The following is a 19,485-nucleotide window of genomic DNA, read 5'->3' as shown; positions in this document are numbered from 1 at the left end:
CCCAATACAGACGAAGAAGGAGGATAGCATGGTATGCACAGACAGTAGGAAAGGCCTTAACAATTTTCTGGGGCTTAAACACATTTAGCAGAAATTGATGCGCTTTGAATTTCTATTGGCTTAGATCTATGAATTTTTTTTTTTATTCTGTAGCAGCTGTTCTCCATCATTAAGTATATATATAAACTTGTAGCTAGATAAAGCATCACACATTATTTATTGGTATTAATTATCTTATTGCCATGCACTTCAGGATTACAATGTCTAGCTGGAAAAGACAAGGAGGGTTACAGAATGGCGTTATAACATTAGACAGCAAGGCTCAAAATTAACAGGCAATAATCACAACTGTGTATTACACAATTCTAAGATCAAATCAGGAGAGATAACTCAAAATTAACAGGCAATAATCACAACTGTGTATTACGCAATTCTAAGATCAAATCAGGAGAGATAAAAGTCGTCACAGCAGTGTGAAATTTGGTGTGACATAAACTCGGGAATGACCAGATCTTACAAAACAATGTTATTTGCCTCTCCTTTTGAGCCATGCAGGTGGAAAGGTCATGAAGACAGAGGGTATAAAAACAGACAAATTAGACTAAGTGGCAACATGAAACATCTGGGATCAAGTGAATAAAAGACAGAATCACATACCCATTTTTCCACATCAACTAGCTGTAGAAAGAAAAAGCAAGAAATCAGTAAATCTCTTTCTTCTAATAGAGCATTTCAGAGTATATTTTGAAGTTAATGTTTCATATTTTAGGAAATCTATTGTACAGGAACGAGAAGAAGCCATTCTCTCCTGGCATCTCCTCTTTCAAAAGCCAATAGCTCACTTTTTCTCACTTTATGAGAAGCACTTCAAATTCTGAAAGACGTCTATCTAAATATCAACATAAATAAACAACAAGAGAAGACTAATGCTGAATTAATTCCACATTCTGTACCAATCTGTCAAAAAGTACAGCACACAACTGCACACAAAACATTTCTCTGTTCTCTCTGGCGTAAAGCTCTGTTACAAGTGAATGTTTTTCACCTGAAAAGTTTTAGTGGCTGCTGTTCAAGGTTTGTCCTTTTACTGAATGCTAAAAGCCTGAAATCTAAAATGAGAGGGTAGCTGCCAAACCCAGACTTCACTACCTGCAGCATGAGCACGTACCTTGCATAAGAACAGAGGAGAACAGAACTCCAAAACCTAATTCTCTTTCCTTAGGGGAATGATAACAAACCAGCCATAAGCTTAAGGTTTTATATTAGCAACACGGTTTCAAGGTTCATTAGGGAAACTGAGTTTGAATTACTCTCTCTAAAAAGTCTTTGGACAATCCTATGCTCTCAGGAAGGATAAAAAGCATCAACTAGAACACGTTTCAGTTATTTTAAAAGCTAGTGTGGCACCAGCTATGAAAAAGTTATTTGGCACCAATGCTACTCCATCTGACATGGATTCATCTTTAACCTCAGCACCAGAAACACTGCATCTTATCAAGCCTTCTGTGTTTTTTCCTACAGGTACACACTGATGTTTTATTAGCAGATGCCAAATAAAAGCTTAGTAATAATTTCAGATGATAGTGCAGTGCAAACCATAAGCAATTTTCAAAAAGAGTAGTGTTTGGATTCCAGCTTACTTGTGAAATTCTCACAATAAAAGGCCACGTTCAAAGACTTAGGTTTCATCTATCGTTTTATTCAAACTAAATTTTCTCGTTTATTCTTATGTATTCATTTCTATTAAAACGACTTTTGTGTTTTCAATATTGCTACATCTACATTGCTGCTAGTCCATAAAGGTTAGAAAATACCATCTGACGTGTCCCCTATAATCTTATAAGCATTTGTTTTTGCTTATAAGAATATAAACTTATAAGCATTTGTTTAACTTGACAAGATTCCTACCTGCCTTCAGAGATTTGGACTACATTCAGATTTATCAGAGAAATTCTGTGATTTGGCTCTCATTTTCCTTATAAACTTCACTGTGAGTTTTGTCACCAACTGCTGCTAGAGAAATCCTTTCTACCAAAGCCCCTAGTGCTTTAAAATAAATGCAATATAAGAATGAAAAGATGTAAAAAGATGGAAATATATTAGAAAAGCAGGTAATGGTTTGAAGTCAACAATATGACGACTTAAAAAAAGAAGGAAGAAATAGCCAAGTTTGAATCATGTGCAAGTCTTTCATTTCTTAGCTTGATTTTGATAACCTTTTGTTTTGCTAAAATTGTTTATGTATTAATAATGCAGTGCAAGTCAACTGTGTATCGATGCTAAAAAGAGCTCATTTAATCCATTCTTTGTTGTCTCGCTTTGAGAAGCTCTCTTCCTCTCCCAAAATTCAAAAAAATTCAAGTGACTCAGGCAGCCAGAACTGATTTTGGAAAAAAATCCCCTCAATGTACATCATCACATAATCAATTGACTTGCAATTGCTGAATTGTCTATCAAGTTTAATTTATTTTAATGGACAGTAGCTAGTTTCATGAGTCAAAGGCAGCATTAACCAAGTTTTTACAAACTGAACACACTAAATCTATGTTTATATAATCATTAAATAACAGGCTTTTGCATGCGCCACAGGCACTTTTATTCACTAGTCTATGGGGGCAATCACTCTTAATTGTGCATCTAAAGTTGTCAGATCCTGCAGTCACGATGATCGTACAGGAAAGATTACAAATACATCTGAAAAGATCTACTTCTCAAAGCACACAATTTTTCATTTAATATAAAGCACACTGTAATAAATTGCTGTATTTTTAACTACAGCCACTTCCTATAGCCCTTCTGTTATGTGCCCCTTCAGTATCTTCCTGTATCAGGCGCGGATCCCTTTCATCTAGCCACCTGTGAGCTAGAGCAGAGCAGCTTTTCCAGGCAACTGTAGTCATGAGAAGACATTTCCTCCCTTCAGGCCACATTCTCCCAAGTTCTAAAACTTGCCTGTGGAGATAAGCTGGGGTTAGCTTTTACTCCCATTAGATATTTAGTATCCCATTTGGGGAGGCAAAAAGCCATAAGCATGACTTCATAAGATATTTACTTGCCCTGAAATCCCTGTTAATATAGATATGGTTAATTTAAAAGCAAATAAAAGAACTCAGAGGCAATTAGATTAAATGCAGATTAAATAGCTGTAAAGTTCACGTGAACAGACATGAAAAGAAGCAATGGATATGCCTACCTAATGATTATATTAGATCTAACCAGATATTCAGATAACATGCAAGTGATTCTCACTGATAAGGCAGACCAAAGATGGAGTTAACAGACTAAAATCGATGGGGACCTCTTCTCCCAGTACACATCCTCATTTGGGAAACACTATTATTCAAAGCTCCTTTTCTCGTTGATGCATTAATCATTAATCCATGCAAAAAAAAGACATCTAACCTTGCCTTCAACCAAATCACATTTTGTCACCTCTGTCTCTGGAGAGGCTAATAGCCTTTGGAGTTGGACCTGTTCCCACTGTAAATGACTCCACTTTGGCTTTGCTGAGTTGCTAACTTACTATGAGGCACAGATCTTCCAACTAGTCTAAGAAGGCTGAAATTTCAAAAAAGGTTGGGGGAACGGAAGGGGGTGACAGCCACTTCCTGAACTTCCCTCTCACTGAGGTATCTTACACAATAAGAAATTTTCTCTCAATCGCAATTATGTTAACCATGGTCTGAAGGAATGATACAATCATTTATTTTAAAAAACACGGTAATTTCTGCCTAGTGACAATATATCCAAATCTTCGGAATTCAGTAACTGCCCTTCTGAATCATCGTCTTTCCTGATCTCTAAGATCATACTGTTTGAAATAAGAAAATGCTAAGATAAGTTTAGGCTATTTTTTCTCTTTATCTTTATACCAAAAGACTATTTTTACAATAAATCCTCCAGTAAAAGAAGCAGAGTCCATCTTAAAACACACACAGCTCAAATGCAGCATGCTACTTAGAAACATTTCTTCTGCAATGTATCTGAGTACTCAAAGGACTTTCCCAAAAGAAAAGAAAATGACACTTGCTAAGATTATATATTAAAATTTAGTGGATTTATTGGCATTTCACAGTTCTGAATACAGGAAATTACTATCTTGCCATGAGAACATCAGAGTTATGAAAAGACTGAAGAATATAGCTAGTGGTGTCCCCCAAGGGTCAGTCCTGGGTCCAGTCTTGTTCAATATACTCATCAATCACCTGGAGGAAGGCACAGAGTGCACCGTTTGCTGTTGATACTAAACTGGGAGGAGTGGCTGACACACCAGAAGACTGTGCTGCCATTCAGAGGGACCTGGACAGGCTGGAGAGCTGGGCGGAGAGGAACCTCACAAAGTTCCACAAAGGCAAGTGCAGGGTCCTGCACCTAGGGAGAAATAATCCCACGCACCAGTACAGGCTGGGGGTTGACCTGCTGGAAAACAGCTCTGCCAAGAAGGACCTGGGAGTGCTGGTGGACAACAAGTTAAACATGAGCCAGCAGTGTGCCCTTGTGGCCAAGAAGGCCAATGGGATCCTGGGCTGCGTTAGGCAGAGCGTTGCCAGCAGGTCGAGGGAGGTGATCCTGCCCCTCTCCTCAGCCCTGGCGAGGCCTCACCTGGAGTACTGTGTCCACTTCTGGGCTCCCCACTACAAGAGACATGCCACTACTGGAGACAGTCCAGCGGAGGGCTACAAAGATGATGAGGGGACTGGAGCATCTCTCCTCTGCAGAAAGGCGGAGAGAGCTGGGCCTGTTCAGTCTGGAGAAGACTGAGAGGCGATCTCATCAGTGTGTACAAGTATGTGAAGGGAGGGTGTCAAGAGGATGGGGCCAGCCTCTTCTCCGGGGTGCCCAGCGACAGGACAAGAGGCAATGGGCAGAAACTGAACCACAGGAAGTTCCATCTGAACCTGAGGAAAAACTTCTTCCCTGTGAGGGTGACTGAATCACTGGAACAGGTTGCCCAGAGAGGTTGTGGAGTCTCCTTTGCTGGAGATACTCAAAACCCATCTGGATGCGATCCTGGGAAATATGCTCTAGAGGACCCTGCTTGAGCAGGGGGGTTGGACTAGATGATCTCCAGAGGTCCCTTCCAACCTCAACCACTCTCTGATTCTGTGATATAATGTCTCTAGGATTTGTTTAGTGATTGAGGGCTACACATACTACAGTAACCGGTCCTTTTATAGAAAGCTACCAACTTCAAAACAAAAGATTTCACTGCCTACTGTTATCCAGTAGCCATCAATATAGCTACTTTGATGGGCAGAAAATACGACACCTCATAAGCTAGAGAGTAGTGCTTTATGGATATTACAATGGTAGAGGGGCCATATGTGTGTATGCCTAAGGAGTACAGGGAGTGCTATAAAGAGCAAAATCAAGGATGAAGGATTGTACTCTGATATCCAAGGAAAAGATCAAAATCAGCATTTAGAATTACAGAATAATTTCTCTTTTTGAATCAGATGAGAACACCACTATAGAGTCTTACATGAAATTTTAAGGAAAGTAGTAAGTGCACAAAGCAGCCGTCCATGAACTCATTTAATCATTTCCTGTAACATTAAACCAGAAATTTCAGAGAGGGATCCTGCATATCTCTGAAGAGAAGTCAGCAAATGCAGAGCTACAGTCTTCTGAGCCAAGAGGTCATTTCAAATGTATTGAATCTGAGATGGACGACTGTTATTCCAATAAATTTTTCTGTGAGCTCTAGATATCCAGCACTACATTAACCAGACACAAGAGCCAGTTAAAACATCAGTACTGTAGTTCTATATTACCCCCTTTTTGTATTGTCTCAAGGAGCCATTAACAAGACAGAGAGACATAAAGAGGAGACAGAACAGGGGCCTTGCCGCCATCAGGAGAGGTCATTCACAAACTCACTTTCTAAATACTGCAGTAAGCAGTAAGCTCACAGAGGACTGCACTGACTGTCCACTAATACAGCAACATTAATTAGCAGTGCACAAAGCTGACAAGTAAGTGACTTAAAACTGTGAAAACACCCTACCATTCTTAACTCTGGCTTGTATGGTCCGTTTTCTTTCAATCTGCTGGAATGGCATACAAAAAAAATAGGGAACTTTGTTCCAAACAGAATAGGAGAATTTTTCTCACCTGGAGATGGCTCATCACACACTCTACAATTATTCATGAAAACTGCAAGATGCACTGTCATGATCCACAGATGAGATTGCAACCTGAAATCTCAATGAAGCCACACATTCCAGCTGGTGCATGTTGAATCCTCCTCTATGTTTATACTCATTTTCTGAACTGAAACAGGGAAATCTTATTAGGAGGAAGACAAAAAAAAAACACTCACAGATTTCTTTTTTCCCATTTCTCAGCTGAGGAAACTGAGAATATACAACAAAACCTCTGTCTAAAACTCTCTAATTAATTACATAAGTAAGATGACAATCACTAGAATTGAACTCTAGGAACAACAAAGTATACATTTTTGCAAGGCAAAAATTACCCCAAAGATTCTAAATAAAACTGTTTTTTTTTTTCTGTTATGACCCTTGATTATCTTCATAGCCACCTTCATTTCCTGCTTTCAAGATTCAACAAGGTAATTGATGATGTACCTTCTCTCCTAGCCTAGGACTGTCTTCCCTTGGAGAAGATTTCTTTCTGTCTTCAAGAGACTCCAAGAGCTGTACACCTTTGTGGCTATTTAGTTTAGTTCCTTCTCTGTGTGCCAGCTTGATCAGCAAAGTTAACTGTGAAGAGGTAACTGAATTTCCCTTTCCCACAAAGTCAGTTTTTATTCCCCTTTATATCCCTCAAAGGACACTTTGAGCACATTAGAGATCCACTGGCTATGGTTAGGCTACAAAAAGGCCTGCCATCTGCATCAAAAATAGGAAACTTGTCAGAGGATGATAAAAATGTCTGCTTTTGTTGCATACTTTCTCATACAAATGTTCCAACTACGGCACACTCAGAAGAAGGCCCCATGTTCCAGGCTAGAAATACTAGCTAGTTACCCTTCTGTGGGTTGGAATAGATGATAATGTTTTGATTCTTGTTCTTTCCTTCCCCGAGGTTTTTGGCATCCAGAATGCAAAAACACTCTTCCTGCATTTCTTGAATTGTTCCAGTACTTTTACTTGATCAAAGTGCAGTTGATCAAAGCCAAGTCTTGTTCTTTTTGTGCCTTACTTGAAATGGCCTGATGCTATGCAAGATATAAATATCTGATGCTAATAAGGTGCACTGAGGAGATAATGACAGTATTTTTCATCTGCAAAAGGTTTGCACTTTTTTTTTTTTTTCCCTGAGAGGAGTCATGATTTTAAGTAGACTAAACCACTAAATTACCTTATCTTTTCATAAGCTTTCCACTGATAACTGGCTTGTCCATATGCATGATACAAAGCCCTGCACTGCATGAAATGCTTTCATCTCCACTCATTTCTCTCCTTTATTTTCAGTAAGAAGCACTGGGGATAAGCATGTTCAAAGTTGAGAGGGGCAAATCTGGCAATAAGGATGCGCAAGCACTGGTCGCTGAACATAGCGGCTCTGTCGCTCTTCATGACACACCACTCCGTTCAAAGAATAGCTGAAGAAAATCATTATTGCAATGCTTTGTTACTTACTTAGTGAGTTATGCCTGGCACCTGCAGACAACCCTTAGGCTAACAAAAACACCCCTAACTATAGAAATAAGACTCTGTGGTAGGGACGTTTTTCCAAAGCTTGATTAAAAAATAATTCTTACCTTACTGCACCTATAGCTTGTCAAAAGAGGAAATACATTCAGATCAGTCCTAGGAAATAAGAAGAGCCAATATCTCTGGTTCGTTTGTGGTCTTATAAGATGTGAGGGTTCTGCTAGGAAACTTCAAAACATTTCCAGCCCATAATATTTACAGTAAGTGCTGTCAGCTTTTTAATAACTAGACTACTGCACTGTAAATCACAAAGCTTAAATTATCAGGCGTAAGATTTTTTTTAAGGAAGCACCTTGATAAATTTGGCTTATTCATTAACACACAAAACGCTTACTAGAAGAAATAAGGATGCTTACCTTTTTCCATTTTCATGAGGGATGAAATTACTTTCCCCCACTCCATGCTGAGAAAATAAAAAGCTGCCAGCTTTCTGTATTATCTTGCTACTTACTAATACCAAGTAATTAATGAAGCCAGAGCTCCACAGGTGGAGATGGGTGGACAATCTGAATGCTCAAAAATCCACCAGCTACAGTTACATTCCTGTCCCAATTTGCCTCCATCCCTTCCCTGCAGCACAGGAAAACTATTTAGCTCTGTGCAGGAAACACACAAGTTTTCCTGATCTCTTAAACACAACCAGAACCACACACACAAAACACTAGCCTGTGATGGTTCCTGCAGACAAGGCCTTTCTTACCAGGGAAAGAAGGCTGTATTTTTTCCCCTTGAGCAAAGGCTACCTCTCACATAAAATCAGACAATAGTTTGCTGCTCAGTGGCATGGAAAACAGGTTTAATTAAGACAAGGCACCAGGAGACCTGATTAATTGGCCGTGACTGGATGATTAGATGGGAGTTAATAAGCTCATGATGCAATTTAGCTGGAAGTCTGCCCTAACTGATGGGTATCCACAAAATACAGCTTCCTGAGAAATGAAGTTGTCAAGCACCGGCATAGAGGTTGTGAAATTAAAATTCTTCATGTTAAAGGAACAGTTTAGTTTAAAATTCATGCATAATGCATGCAATTTAATGTTTACATTCTGTTAACGAGGTCTGGCATGGATTTATGAATGTGCAAATCTGAAAAATTCTTAGCATTAATACCAATATTCTACTACATTATAACTGAGACTTTCTACTAAAAGTTAATGGACATACTAGTTTCATGACTATCTTCTCTTTATTTCCAGGAATGAGTTCAGTCTTTATTTCTGCGCTTTTCTACATATAATGGTATTCAGGTCTGATAAAAAGGAGAGACTGTGACATCTCAAGTAAAACAAGGACATTCTGGAATTAATGTTGCTAATAGAAAAAAAGTAAACTTCGGGTTTTTAGGTCAGTAACTAGCCAGGATACTGATCATTCAGTTCTGCTCAAAAGGTTAGATCATTTGTCAATAACAGTGATCAGATAACAATGTATGATCCATCTCGCAGCTGTAGAGAAGTATGGATCAGATCAAAAATAACGGCATAAATGAAGGAAACAAAACAAAGGCTATCAAAAGAAACTACAAAAAAAGATTAAATGAAAATAGAAAAAATTGAATCCAATGCAGAAGAAACAGATACATATCTGTCACTGCTGTGCCATGAAATTTTTTGTCATATCGGTGTCAGGTTTATATTAGGAAGATAATCAATCAGTATATACTGAAAATCTGCTAAACTATGCATAGGGGCAACAGAATTTGGTTATACCAGGCTGCATGACAAACTGAACTTTTAGCTAAGCATTTACACACTCGTATACTTTAGTATTCACTTACAGAAAGTGAATGCTGTATATCACTCCTTTTAATCACCACTCTCCTGGCCTCATTTTCAGGAAGCTCCTTCCAAGGAAAAATCCACTCAGAGTTAAGAAGGAAAAGGGCTGAAAGTCTCCTTCATTAAATTTATAAGAAAAGATTATTATGAGCTTTAAATACGCTAAGAAGCAGCATGAGAGAAGGAATTTAGGAAATGTTTCCTACTGTACAGTACTCAAAACGCTGGCTGTATTTGCAGCCTCTAACTCCTCAGGAGGTTTGAACTCCACGTTACATGTGAAGCCTCTGAACACTTTCCTAACTACAAAATATTTCAAAGTGGAATGCGGTAAAAGACATTCTGAATAAGAAAATCAATGCTAGGGGGAAAAAAACCCCTCTGAAATGCTTTCCTAAGCATTTTAGCACATAACAGAATCTTTCTGCTTCACTGATAAAATGAATCAAGCAGAACTGATCACCCTTCTACTGTGAATAGCACCAAGTCAGTTTATTACATTAATCCTTTGCTTGAGCTATTAAATATCCCAAAGGGATCCATGCGATAAGCTGTTATTTCGTCTACTGTTTTCAGCATTTTTCTGACTTGGTTTAAATCACCTATAAAAACGACTGGGATTTTGCTGGAAAAAAATAGGCAAGTCACAATGATTTCAAGGAGAAATTTGATCAGAAAGTCAATCATATGCACTCTTTCTACTCTCAACCTACACCACTGTATTCATGAGTTGAGTATCGAGTAGGCAAGCTGGGTAGGTGCAGAGATCTGAGCTACATAGAAAGAAAAGCTGAAGAGTGTGTGCACTACTGAAACACAGCACGTCTCTGTTTTAGCAGCTATTTCCACACAAAGGTCTCAGTTCTCTAATAACGTGCTATTTTCTATTTTACAGCTTCTTCCAATATTTCTCAGGGAGTCATGAAAAACACTGCAGTCTCATACTCCCTACAGGAATAGCATGTAAGATGCTTCCTATAGACTCTTCTCAGTGGAGAAACACTATGGTAAGTCTGTGTAACATCAAGTCTGAATACAGCAAATGTAGCAATAGAGCACCGAGTCAAATGAGCGGATTAGCTTTACATATTTCGGACAAAAATCACACCAAAAGCAACAGTACAGGACTTGATAACCTAAATGAATTAGGTCTAAAGCACAGGGAGGTACCACTCACATTTAGCAAGCATACAAAGAACTGTTTCAAAGGAGATTCAAGAACGAGAACCGAAGCTGCTAGTGTTAGCGCAATGCAACCCCTCCAGAGCGTCAGGTAACAGCTTTTCTTCCTCCGCTGTGCTTCCTTCTGCCTCGCAGGCCAGCAGATGGCCCAGACCTCTCTGGCTCCTGATACACCAGGCTCTAGCACAGTCAGAGACGACTGGCTTTTTTTGCCCTGATCTCTCCTATTGTCTGTCCTTTTTCATGTATTTCACTTGCTGTGCCAAAAATCGTTTTTTCTCCTTCTCTTTACAAATTCTCTTCCTGTTCATAGCTAACATGCTGCTGAGAGTACTAAGTTCTCCTTGACTGAGGCCCTCAGGACCCTCCAATTCATTTAGAAGACAAGCACAGGCCAAAGCAAATGCACTTGCATTTGTATCACCCATGTGCTAAAAGGTGCTGCTCCCCCAGCCACGTGCAGGAAGCAGCTGCGACAGGACTACACAGCAAAATGGCAGAAATCTCTCAAATGGCTCCACATCAGCAAATTACCAACAGTGGGAATATGCTTCAAGAGAAAATCAGAATCGCCTAAGACAGAATCGTCTTCCAGTGTCCCTTTCCACCCCCTGCTGGCCTACTTCCCTGGTGGAGCCTGTAGGGCCTGTTTCCCACGACGCTGGGGAGCACCTCTCCCTGCCCGCACCGTTGCGTTCGCACTAGTGCTCTGCGAAGGCATTTGAAGCAAGAAATCGCAACTCAGAAACCACCCTACCAGCCCTGACAGGAATGAAAAGCTAAAATAACACAGGCTGCCCAGATTTTTCTGCTTTCAGAGACACTTCAGTTTGGAGTCTCTGTGGGACAACCACGCTCAGCTAACTGAACTGACCTCAGTGTTAGTATCTCCATTTCTAAAGCAGATATACCATCCTGTATCAGAGGACAATGGCATAGCTAAATTTATTAATATTTCTAAGTCAGTCTGATAATCTTAAAAGCAGATGCTAGAAAAGCTGTCACAAAAATGGAAAAAATTGCACTATCAGAAAACCTTTACACACTGATGTAGATGTTTTCCTAGAACTGGAAATATCACGCAGCAAAAGAAATCTGAGAATTCAGCACCCATCTCCATTTCAAATTAAAAATCAAAATATCCAGAGAACCTGAACAAACATCTTCATATATTTTCCAGCTTTTTAAAATCATTTTTGGTGAGGGGAACCAAGGAAAAACACTAAATATATATGACCAAGTCTAAAACAGAGGCTCTTTTAAAGCAGTGAACTATATTAGCCAAGGAGATGAGAGGGGTGGGGGGGGTCGATTTGAGGGGCTTATGGGGCTGCTTTTTTTTAACCTGCAGTTCCTTCTAGACCAGCACAAGACAAAGACAAATAGCTGCTCACTTGAAGAGGGCCAACTTGGTGCTGGAAACAGAGGTTTCCATGAAGAGAGGACAGATATGACTAACTAATTGAGCAGCACTGGGATCAGAAGTTATTGGAAAGAGCAACACAACGTCACGCTGCTGTGACAAACAGGCAGCCTCCTCTGCCTGCGGCGCCAAGGAAGCTCCACAGTGGGAAGTGGTGGCCAAGAAAGGGAAAAGCATGAAAACAACCTAACAGAAGTTAAGTTCACTGCTAGCAGCCTGTAAGAGCGCCCTACAGTCTTTTCAAGTTTCCCTGCTCTACTTTTTTTTTTTCAGGTATGCTATCTCCATAAGGAAAATTAAAGAGTGAGCTTTTTATCACCGTCACTTAAAAAAAAAAAAGTGTCTTATCCATTTATCTACGGAGAGAACGGTAAATATCTGAGGCACCGAAGAGCAAAAATTAAGACTAGTCGTAAAATATTTACCAAATTTCCCCAAAATGATGACTCTGTGAATTTAGTGGCAAAGGAAAGAATTTAGAAGCTTTTCTCACCAAAACTGTATAAGAAGGTTTGCACTCTTCTTTTTTTCTTCTTCTTAAAATGTCCTTGAACATTTAAAAAGAAAAAGCGTATTTTAAAAGCATGTATTTATGACTATAAGGAGGACTTTTAAAGGGTTTTGTCATCTCACTTCCCCACAGTCATGCACAGCCAGGCACGTGTTCCTGTTAAGGAACAGCTATGTCACCAGCCACAACCAGCTGCCTGACCAGCACCGACTGGAAGAAGACGTTGCAGCATGGGCAGAAAGGGAAAGCTGCTAGGAAAAGGGAGGACAATCCTCAACGAACTAAGCAGCTATCAAAATGCCTAACGAGAAGCCGTTTATGGATCAAGATCAAAAGCCTTACAAAAAAACTGAAGCAGGGGGTAATACCTCTCCTTCTCACTTACGATGCTGACAGTACGCTTCTAAAAGCGCACACCTTAATTTTCATTTGAAAGCTAAAGGACAGATACACACACAGAGAGAATTCAGGGACAGTCAATACAGCATACTCCCATTTTTGTTAACCTACATTTAAAAAAAAAGAAAGAAAAAAAAAAAAACAGGCATGCTGGTGCTTTTGAAGGGCTCTGGCCAGAGAGCCTGCAGGAGCTCAGCAGGAGTCTCTACTCCAGCTGAGATGCTGCAGACGCTCCAAAATGGAGCCTGCTGGCTCCAGATCCACCACCTCGTGTGGATGGCAAACGCTGCCAGGCAGGCAGGCTGCGCTGGCTGCTGCCCTCACTGGCTCCTGCCCTGGCTGGGGCTCCTCAGGGGCTCCCAGTCCTGTCGCTCTCTGGGACAGGGCCCTGCCTGCAGGATGCTGTAATGCTCAAGCGCTCCAAACCAAACCCAAGCCTTAACACAGGTTGGGTGACCCTGATGCAAACTGAGACGAGATCCTGAGTTAACCCAACAGTCCCTGCTGAGTTTTGGCCTCAGTACCCCCGCTGCTCAGAGGTGAGCTTAGCCGAGGTGGAGCAGGGATCTGTAGCCTCTGCTGAGTTCAGATCCCAGTGGAGGCTACAGAGCAGGTGTGTCTGCCTCCAGCCCAGAAGCAGGATCTCACCTCTGCCAGAGGCAGCTGCTCCCAGTTCTCGACTATTTCTCTGTTCAGCTATAGCTACAGTCCTGAGACCCTTCATTTCTTTCCTCTTTCTTCTCCCCTCCCTCCCAGCTCAGGAGTTGTTTATGTCTACATAACTAAATTACAGTAAAAATGGAAAATTCTTTATGATGATAGAGAAACAAAAACCAAATCTGCCTGATAATACCTACATTTGGAAGAGTGAAAATCTTGCACTACAGCAGTACTTAAATATTTAAAATATACTGAGATAACTTGACTGCTTTACAGGCTTCTGGTTTTATCACTTTTATTGAAATAAAAAGTGAAATGGCTCTCTTGTGCTACCTTCCAAAATAGAAACCAGACCTTCTCTGCAAAACAGCAAAAGACTAGAACAGTCATTAAGGAATAGTTGGACATCAAAAGAAATCATTTTTCCATTGACAAATAGTTGTTAGGTGTGAGATAACACGTTCTCACTGGAGCTGTCATTTCTGCCAAGATACTGTAGATTCACTCAGTGAAGTTGCCAGCATGGGTTCAGATTTTGTACTGCCACAGGAAGGGGCGGATGTGTTTGTGCAGATAACTCCTCAGTCCTGCAGCACCTATGCAGAACTGTTCAGCAACCGCCACCAGGAGATTGTGCAAATTTATCACCAACTTTGACATACCACAAAGCAATATGGAGACGAACCCTGTCCCTTCCCAAACTCAACTCCCTCCCGTTTCCTATTCAGGACAGGAATTCAGTCTGCTCAGTCTCTCACTCCTAGTCTACCTCTTCTTTTCTTTCAAACACTACACACGCACTTGCCCTTCAAATGTTACCCCCCTGGGGGACACTATTCATATCCAGACTTGAATGAGTGGACGCATGCATATACAGGATCACCATCATGAAAAGCACCCCAAGGTGCTGAACCCTGCAAGAGAAGAGGAGGTAGAAAGCAAACCACATTAAGAAGATCTTGAAGAGTGAATTTCGAGCTTAGTCTTCTGAAACCGCTACAGAAGGTGCAGAACCTCCTGGCAGATCAGCACTCTGAATACACTTCAGAGGAAGAATCTCCCTCACAGTCTTCCCATTGCAGCGTAGGGACTCTGCTTTGAGACCCTACAGAGTTCCCTGATAGCAGACTGTTTTCTTGGTACTCAGCACTGCAGACTCCATTAACATTTTCCACTCTCCTAGCCTATACAGCACTGCTATATAATTCCTACACTGATAACATATTGCACCAGCCATTTCATTGTCCCTTTACACCAGCTATTATAAGCCACTAAGATGAGAAAAAGGATCACTCTATCTCTGAAATTTTGCAACCACCCAGCCAGATATTCCAGAAAACTACATCACGCCAGAAGCCACAATAAGAGAAATAAAAGTTTGGAGGATTCTTTATATATTTTATGAGATGTTTACTTAATGGTATAAGCAATATGTTCAAAAAAAATTGTATAATTATTATTTCAGTTCTCAATATAATTGGATAACTGAGCACAAATAAGTTATAATTTATTTAATGTAAGGTCTTGGGCTTTAGAAATATTCCGCTTCCAGCTGTGTGCATTCCAAAAGAAGAGGAAAATACTATGTTTGAGTATGACACCATCTAGGGCCTTGCCTCAGCTGTGAGCTCAGCTGTGAGACTAATGCAAAGTTGCATTTTGTATGGTCAGAGTTATGCTGTAGCTGTATCAGACAAGAATTATATGTTAGAACAATCAATTTATATTTCAAAACCCCTTTTTCCTAAGCTTAAAAGTATCAAATGTTTGCATTCTCAAAAGAGTTATGCTAAATCTTACAAAAGAATTTTAGTAAAGTTGTTAGGGCAAACACTAAAAAGATAGGAAGTGTTAGAATTCAGCTATGTAACCTTAATTTCAGTTCACGTACGTCATTGTATTATGATATAGCCTTCTATAACATCCCCATTTATTACCCCTTCAACATGTACTCTGCCTCATTCAGCATATAGAGCAGATGGTTATCATTTATTGTTTTATTACATCCCAATTCAATATGCAACCGTTGGACTGAATACTGATAAAAAGCCTATTCTAAAGACATAATGATTAAATGCCATCCTTTTTATGCTGTTCATTACTGTAATGTTCATTTCACAAGTATTAATTTAATTTTTGCAGTACCCCAGATGATATATCAATACACTGAAGAATCTAAAGCATGGAACCCTTAAAATCAAAATAGGCACAAACCAATGTGTTCAGCTTGAGCTGCCTACGCCCTCATTTTTAACATTATTTTGCATTCTGTGGTAGCTTCCATCGACTACAGCCACATCTCTGAGTCCTCAGCACTGGTACAAATCAATCCCGCAGTGTCAAGGCATACAAAACCAGGAAACACACAATTAGAAATCCCTGCTTAGCTTACTCACTTTAACTGCTTAGACCGACTGAGCCGGTTTAAAAATTCAAGCCACTGATTCCTTTCAGAGAAGAATCCAGTAGCATTAAGAAAAGTACTGGTTTAAGAGACCTTCTCAGCTTTATATAGGAATTCTGTGGCAAAACTGAGAAGCCCTTCAGCACTTTCAGACAGTAGTTAAATACAAGTTGGGTTTTGTTTTGTTTTGTTTTAACTTTTATTTTGCCTGCAATACCATTTTGTACACAACTTACAACTCCTGCTATAAAGTAGCTGTGTGGTTCTAGAAACAAACTTAACCGTAGCATTTCCAGTTTCTCTGTGCTTCAATTTTGTAATGCCTCATGTGTTTTTATTTTATGCTTTCCTGATTTTTAAAAACAAACTGAAAATAACCCTTACAAAAATTCACAGGGAGTCTTTAATGAATGCCATCACTAAGTTGTCATCCTTTATGATAACCAGCTACAGCTGGTAAGAGGATAATACCTATAGAAGTCACTGTAAAAACACAGAGAAACACAAAATCCCCTGACATCTCATCCAAGCTAAAAGCCTCTCAGCATACCTTGGGCTCCCTGTACTAATCTCTCTGCCAATATTTCTCAGGGGTCCTCACCGCTCTTTATTAGATCAATCTGCCAGTTTCATCCACACCACTTGTTTGCAGTCATTGGCTTTTTGTCCAGCTATTCTCAGTTTCCTTCCTAGGGCAACATAAAATCTAAACCAGTCCCTGTGTCTTAGTCCCCTTTTGGAGCTCTGCAAAGCTGCAGTTTCAGGGAAAATCTTGGTCATCTTGGTCCTCCTTGTCTTAACATACAACTTTACCATTCTGCTATGGTGGCAGAATTGAACCAGGTCCGATTCTTCCTGCATTCAGACCCACTGCAACACTGCCCGAGGGTTCCAGTAAGATCATTTTGAACATCACTTTTCTGCTTCCAGGACCAGCCTCCAAATTCAGGCGAGTTTGTGGAACACCTGAACATATCAAGCAAAAGTCTACTTCAGCCCTGAACCTCCTCCATTATAAGAATGGCACAGGCACAAACCATCCGGCACAGAAGAGACCTTGGAAACTGGAGCACATTCATTTAATATGAAAGCTTCAAGTTACATTTGTTCTTCATTGACCTTAAGTAAAATAAGGTATTTTGTCAATTTTTGTTAAAAGCTTGCAACTTGGCTACATGTCAGAACATTTCTCAGGAGTCGATATTGAGACTGACACTGTTTTACATCTTCACTCTCCACCTGGAGGACAAGACAGAGCCCATTCTCAGTAAATTTGAGGACGATACCAAACTGGGGAGAGGAGCCAATGCACTGGAGGGCAGCGCTGCCATTTAGAGGGACATCAGCTGGCCAGAGAAATTCACCAACAGAAATGTCATGAAATTCAACACAGGCAAATGCATCTGAGAGAGAATAAGGCCATGCTACAGCACAGACTGGGTAGAAAGCAGCTTTGCAGGTAAGAAGCCGGGGGTCCTGTTCAACAGCTCAAACATCAGTGAGCAGTGAGGCCTTGCAGCAATGAAGGCCAGCTGAGCACAGAGCTGTATTAGCAAGAGTGTAGCCAGCAGGTTAAGGGAAGTGAGTAGTCTTCTCTATTTAGCACCTGCTTCCAAATATAGGAAAATCTATTATCACTATGGCATACAGCAGCAGAAAAGCACAGATACTGCGCAAATATTATAAAAATGTAGAAAAATACACGTGAAAGTTTTCAGTAAAATATAAGGCAGCTAAGATCAATTTGCAGGAACTTAATAGTGGATTTAATTCAGTATTTTATTTTACATAAATGTAAACAAATTTCAAGCATATTAAGGCAAATGGAAGACAAGTTTCTTCTCTGCAATTAAGTCTAGGAAGACAAATAGCAAAACTGACTTCAAGTTTACTCAGCGTTTTTCATTCAAAAGGTAAAGAACAAATGCAGTGTTACTCCTTAAAATCATCCTCATGCAACATGACAAATTGCTAGAGATCCCTCCACCACCCTAACTTATTCTATGCATAGCATATGGCATCATTCAAAATAGAGGAACTGATAATTATATGCACTCTCACACACATTTGCTTTCTTGCTACAGACGACAGGCAAACAGATGCTTACTTATTCCAGTAGCAGTTTTTCTAAAAAGCTATCAAAAAGCTAACATTTGATGCAAAAGGCCACAGAAGCAGCTGAGAGAAACCTATCTGATCCCATATATCATAAATAATAAATAAAAAACATGTGCATACAGCTCATATTGGCAGAAGAAAGCCCAGAGGAGCAGACAAGAAGCCCAGAAGCTGGCGTCAGAACAGACCTCTCCTCCTCGGCACGTTCCTCATGACAGGGGATTTTACTATGGCTGGATGGTACAATAATTAAATTGGGACTGAGGGGTACTCATTCCTATTCTGGCAGACCAAACTGAAAAGAATATGTTATCAACTGCTGAGAAAAATAATTAAAGCTTCTGTGAAAGACAATTTACTAATAGTTCTCCATCACTTTGATGAAAACGTGCAGTTAACAGTCATCTGCATGGGACATAATAACATCTCTCATCCACACAAAAACACATACCATAGTGGCAGGTGGAAGTGAGTTACATACCTTGTATGTATTTATATATGTTATAACTTATTTGGACTGGGCTATGGCATTTAACATACAATCCTGAGGCTGCAAAATTCACTGGCCTCATTTCAGAGAATTATTAGGATGACTATAAGATATTTCATAAGACAACAGAGTAGCATGTTATTTATATCATGGTGTGGTACTGCTGGATATATTTCAGAAAATCCAAGCAAAGCACAAGTGCAGCTTAATTGAATCATAAGCTCTTAGTGGTTTCAAAGGAAAAGCAGATTTTTTTTTTCCTAGCCAATATAAAAAGATATACAACTTTGCTGCTTGTTCACTTATGGTAAAATATCCTCTATCATCAAATTAATTTAATTTTCTGTCTCCAGCCACCTTACCTATCTGATACTTTTTTCATGTCTTTAAAATAATACGAATAGAACAAAATATGAAACTAGCCACTTGTTAAATATATCTGGATAGTAGCAGCATCCTGACTCCCCAAACTCTTCTTTTTAAAAAAAACAGTATTTATTTTGAAGCATACAAAATATGCCTTTAAAACTTATTTCTAACAAGAGTCAGTAGCAATAGCTATTCTTAAGGCTACCTTACATGTCTTTTATTTTGATTTGCATATCCTTTCTGCTAAATTTTTATTCTTATGGCTAGTTTTTATGCAGGGTATTTGCCCAAGGATGGTTTCAAAAGTTGCAGACAAAAAAGTCCAAATCAGTTGCTGAGGCAGCTGAGGCTAAGAAAACATATATTGCTTTTCTGGGTCAGATATGTCTCTAGATACCTTTTCTTTTGGCAGTTCTAGAACTGTCAAACAACTGAACAGAGATTTGGCAGTGAATTTTACAGAATCTGG

The 19,485-nt window shown here is 39.8% G+C and overlaps 1 protein-coding gene across 9 annotated transcripts in view; it reads right to left on the bottom strand.

Moving 5' to 3' along the window:
* RYR2 (ryanodine receptor 2) overlaps positions 1-19,485 on the bottom strand; it is a 469,316-nt gene that overhangs the window by 301,472 nt on the left and 148,359 nt on the right. For 6 of the 9 annotated variants that reach the window (XM_068939250.1, XM_068939252.1, XM_068939253.1 and 3 more), the window contains one exon: positions 658-678. The exons of the other annotated variants lie outside the window; for them this stretch is intronic. In XM_068939250.1, the coding sequence (XP_068795351.1) occupies positions 658-678 (21 nt within the window). The remainder of the gene's footprint in view (positions 1-657; positions 679-19,485) is intronic. 9 annotated transcript variants of the gene reach the window in all.

The sequence above is a fragment of the Struthio camelus genome, chromosome 3, assembly GCF_040807025.1.
Source record: "Struthio camelus isolate bStrCam1 chromosome 3, bStrCam1.hap1, whole genome shotgun sequence".
Classification (NCBI taxonomy): Eukaryota; Metazoa; Chordata; class Aves; order Struthioniformes; family Struthionidae; genus Struthio; species Struthio camelus.
The sequence above is the reverse complement of the archived record's forward strand: the minus strand, read 5'-3'. Positions and strand labels throughout refer to the sequence as shown.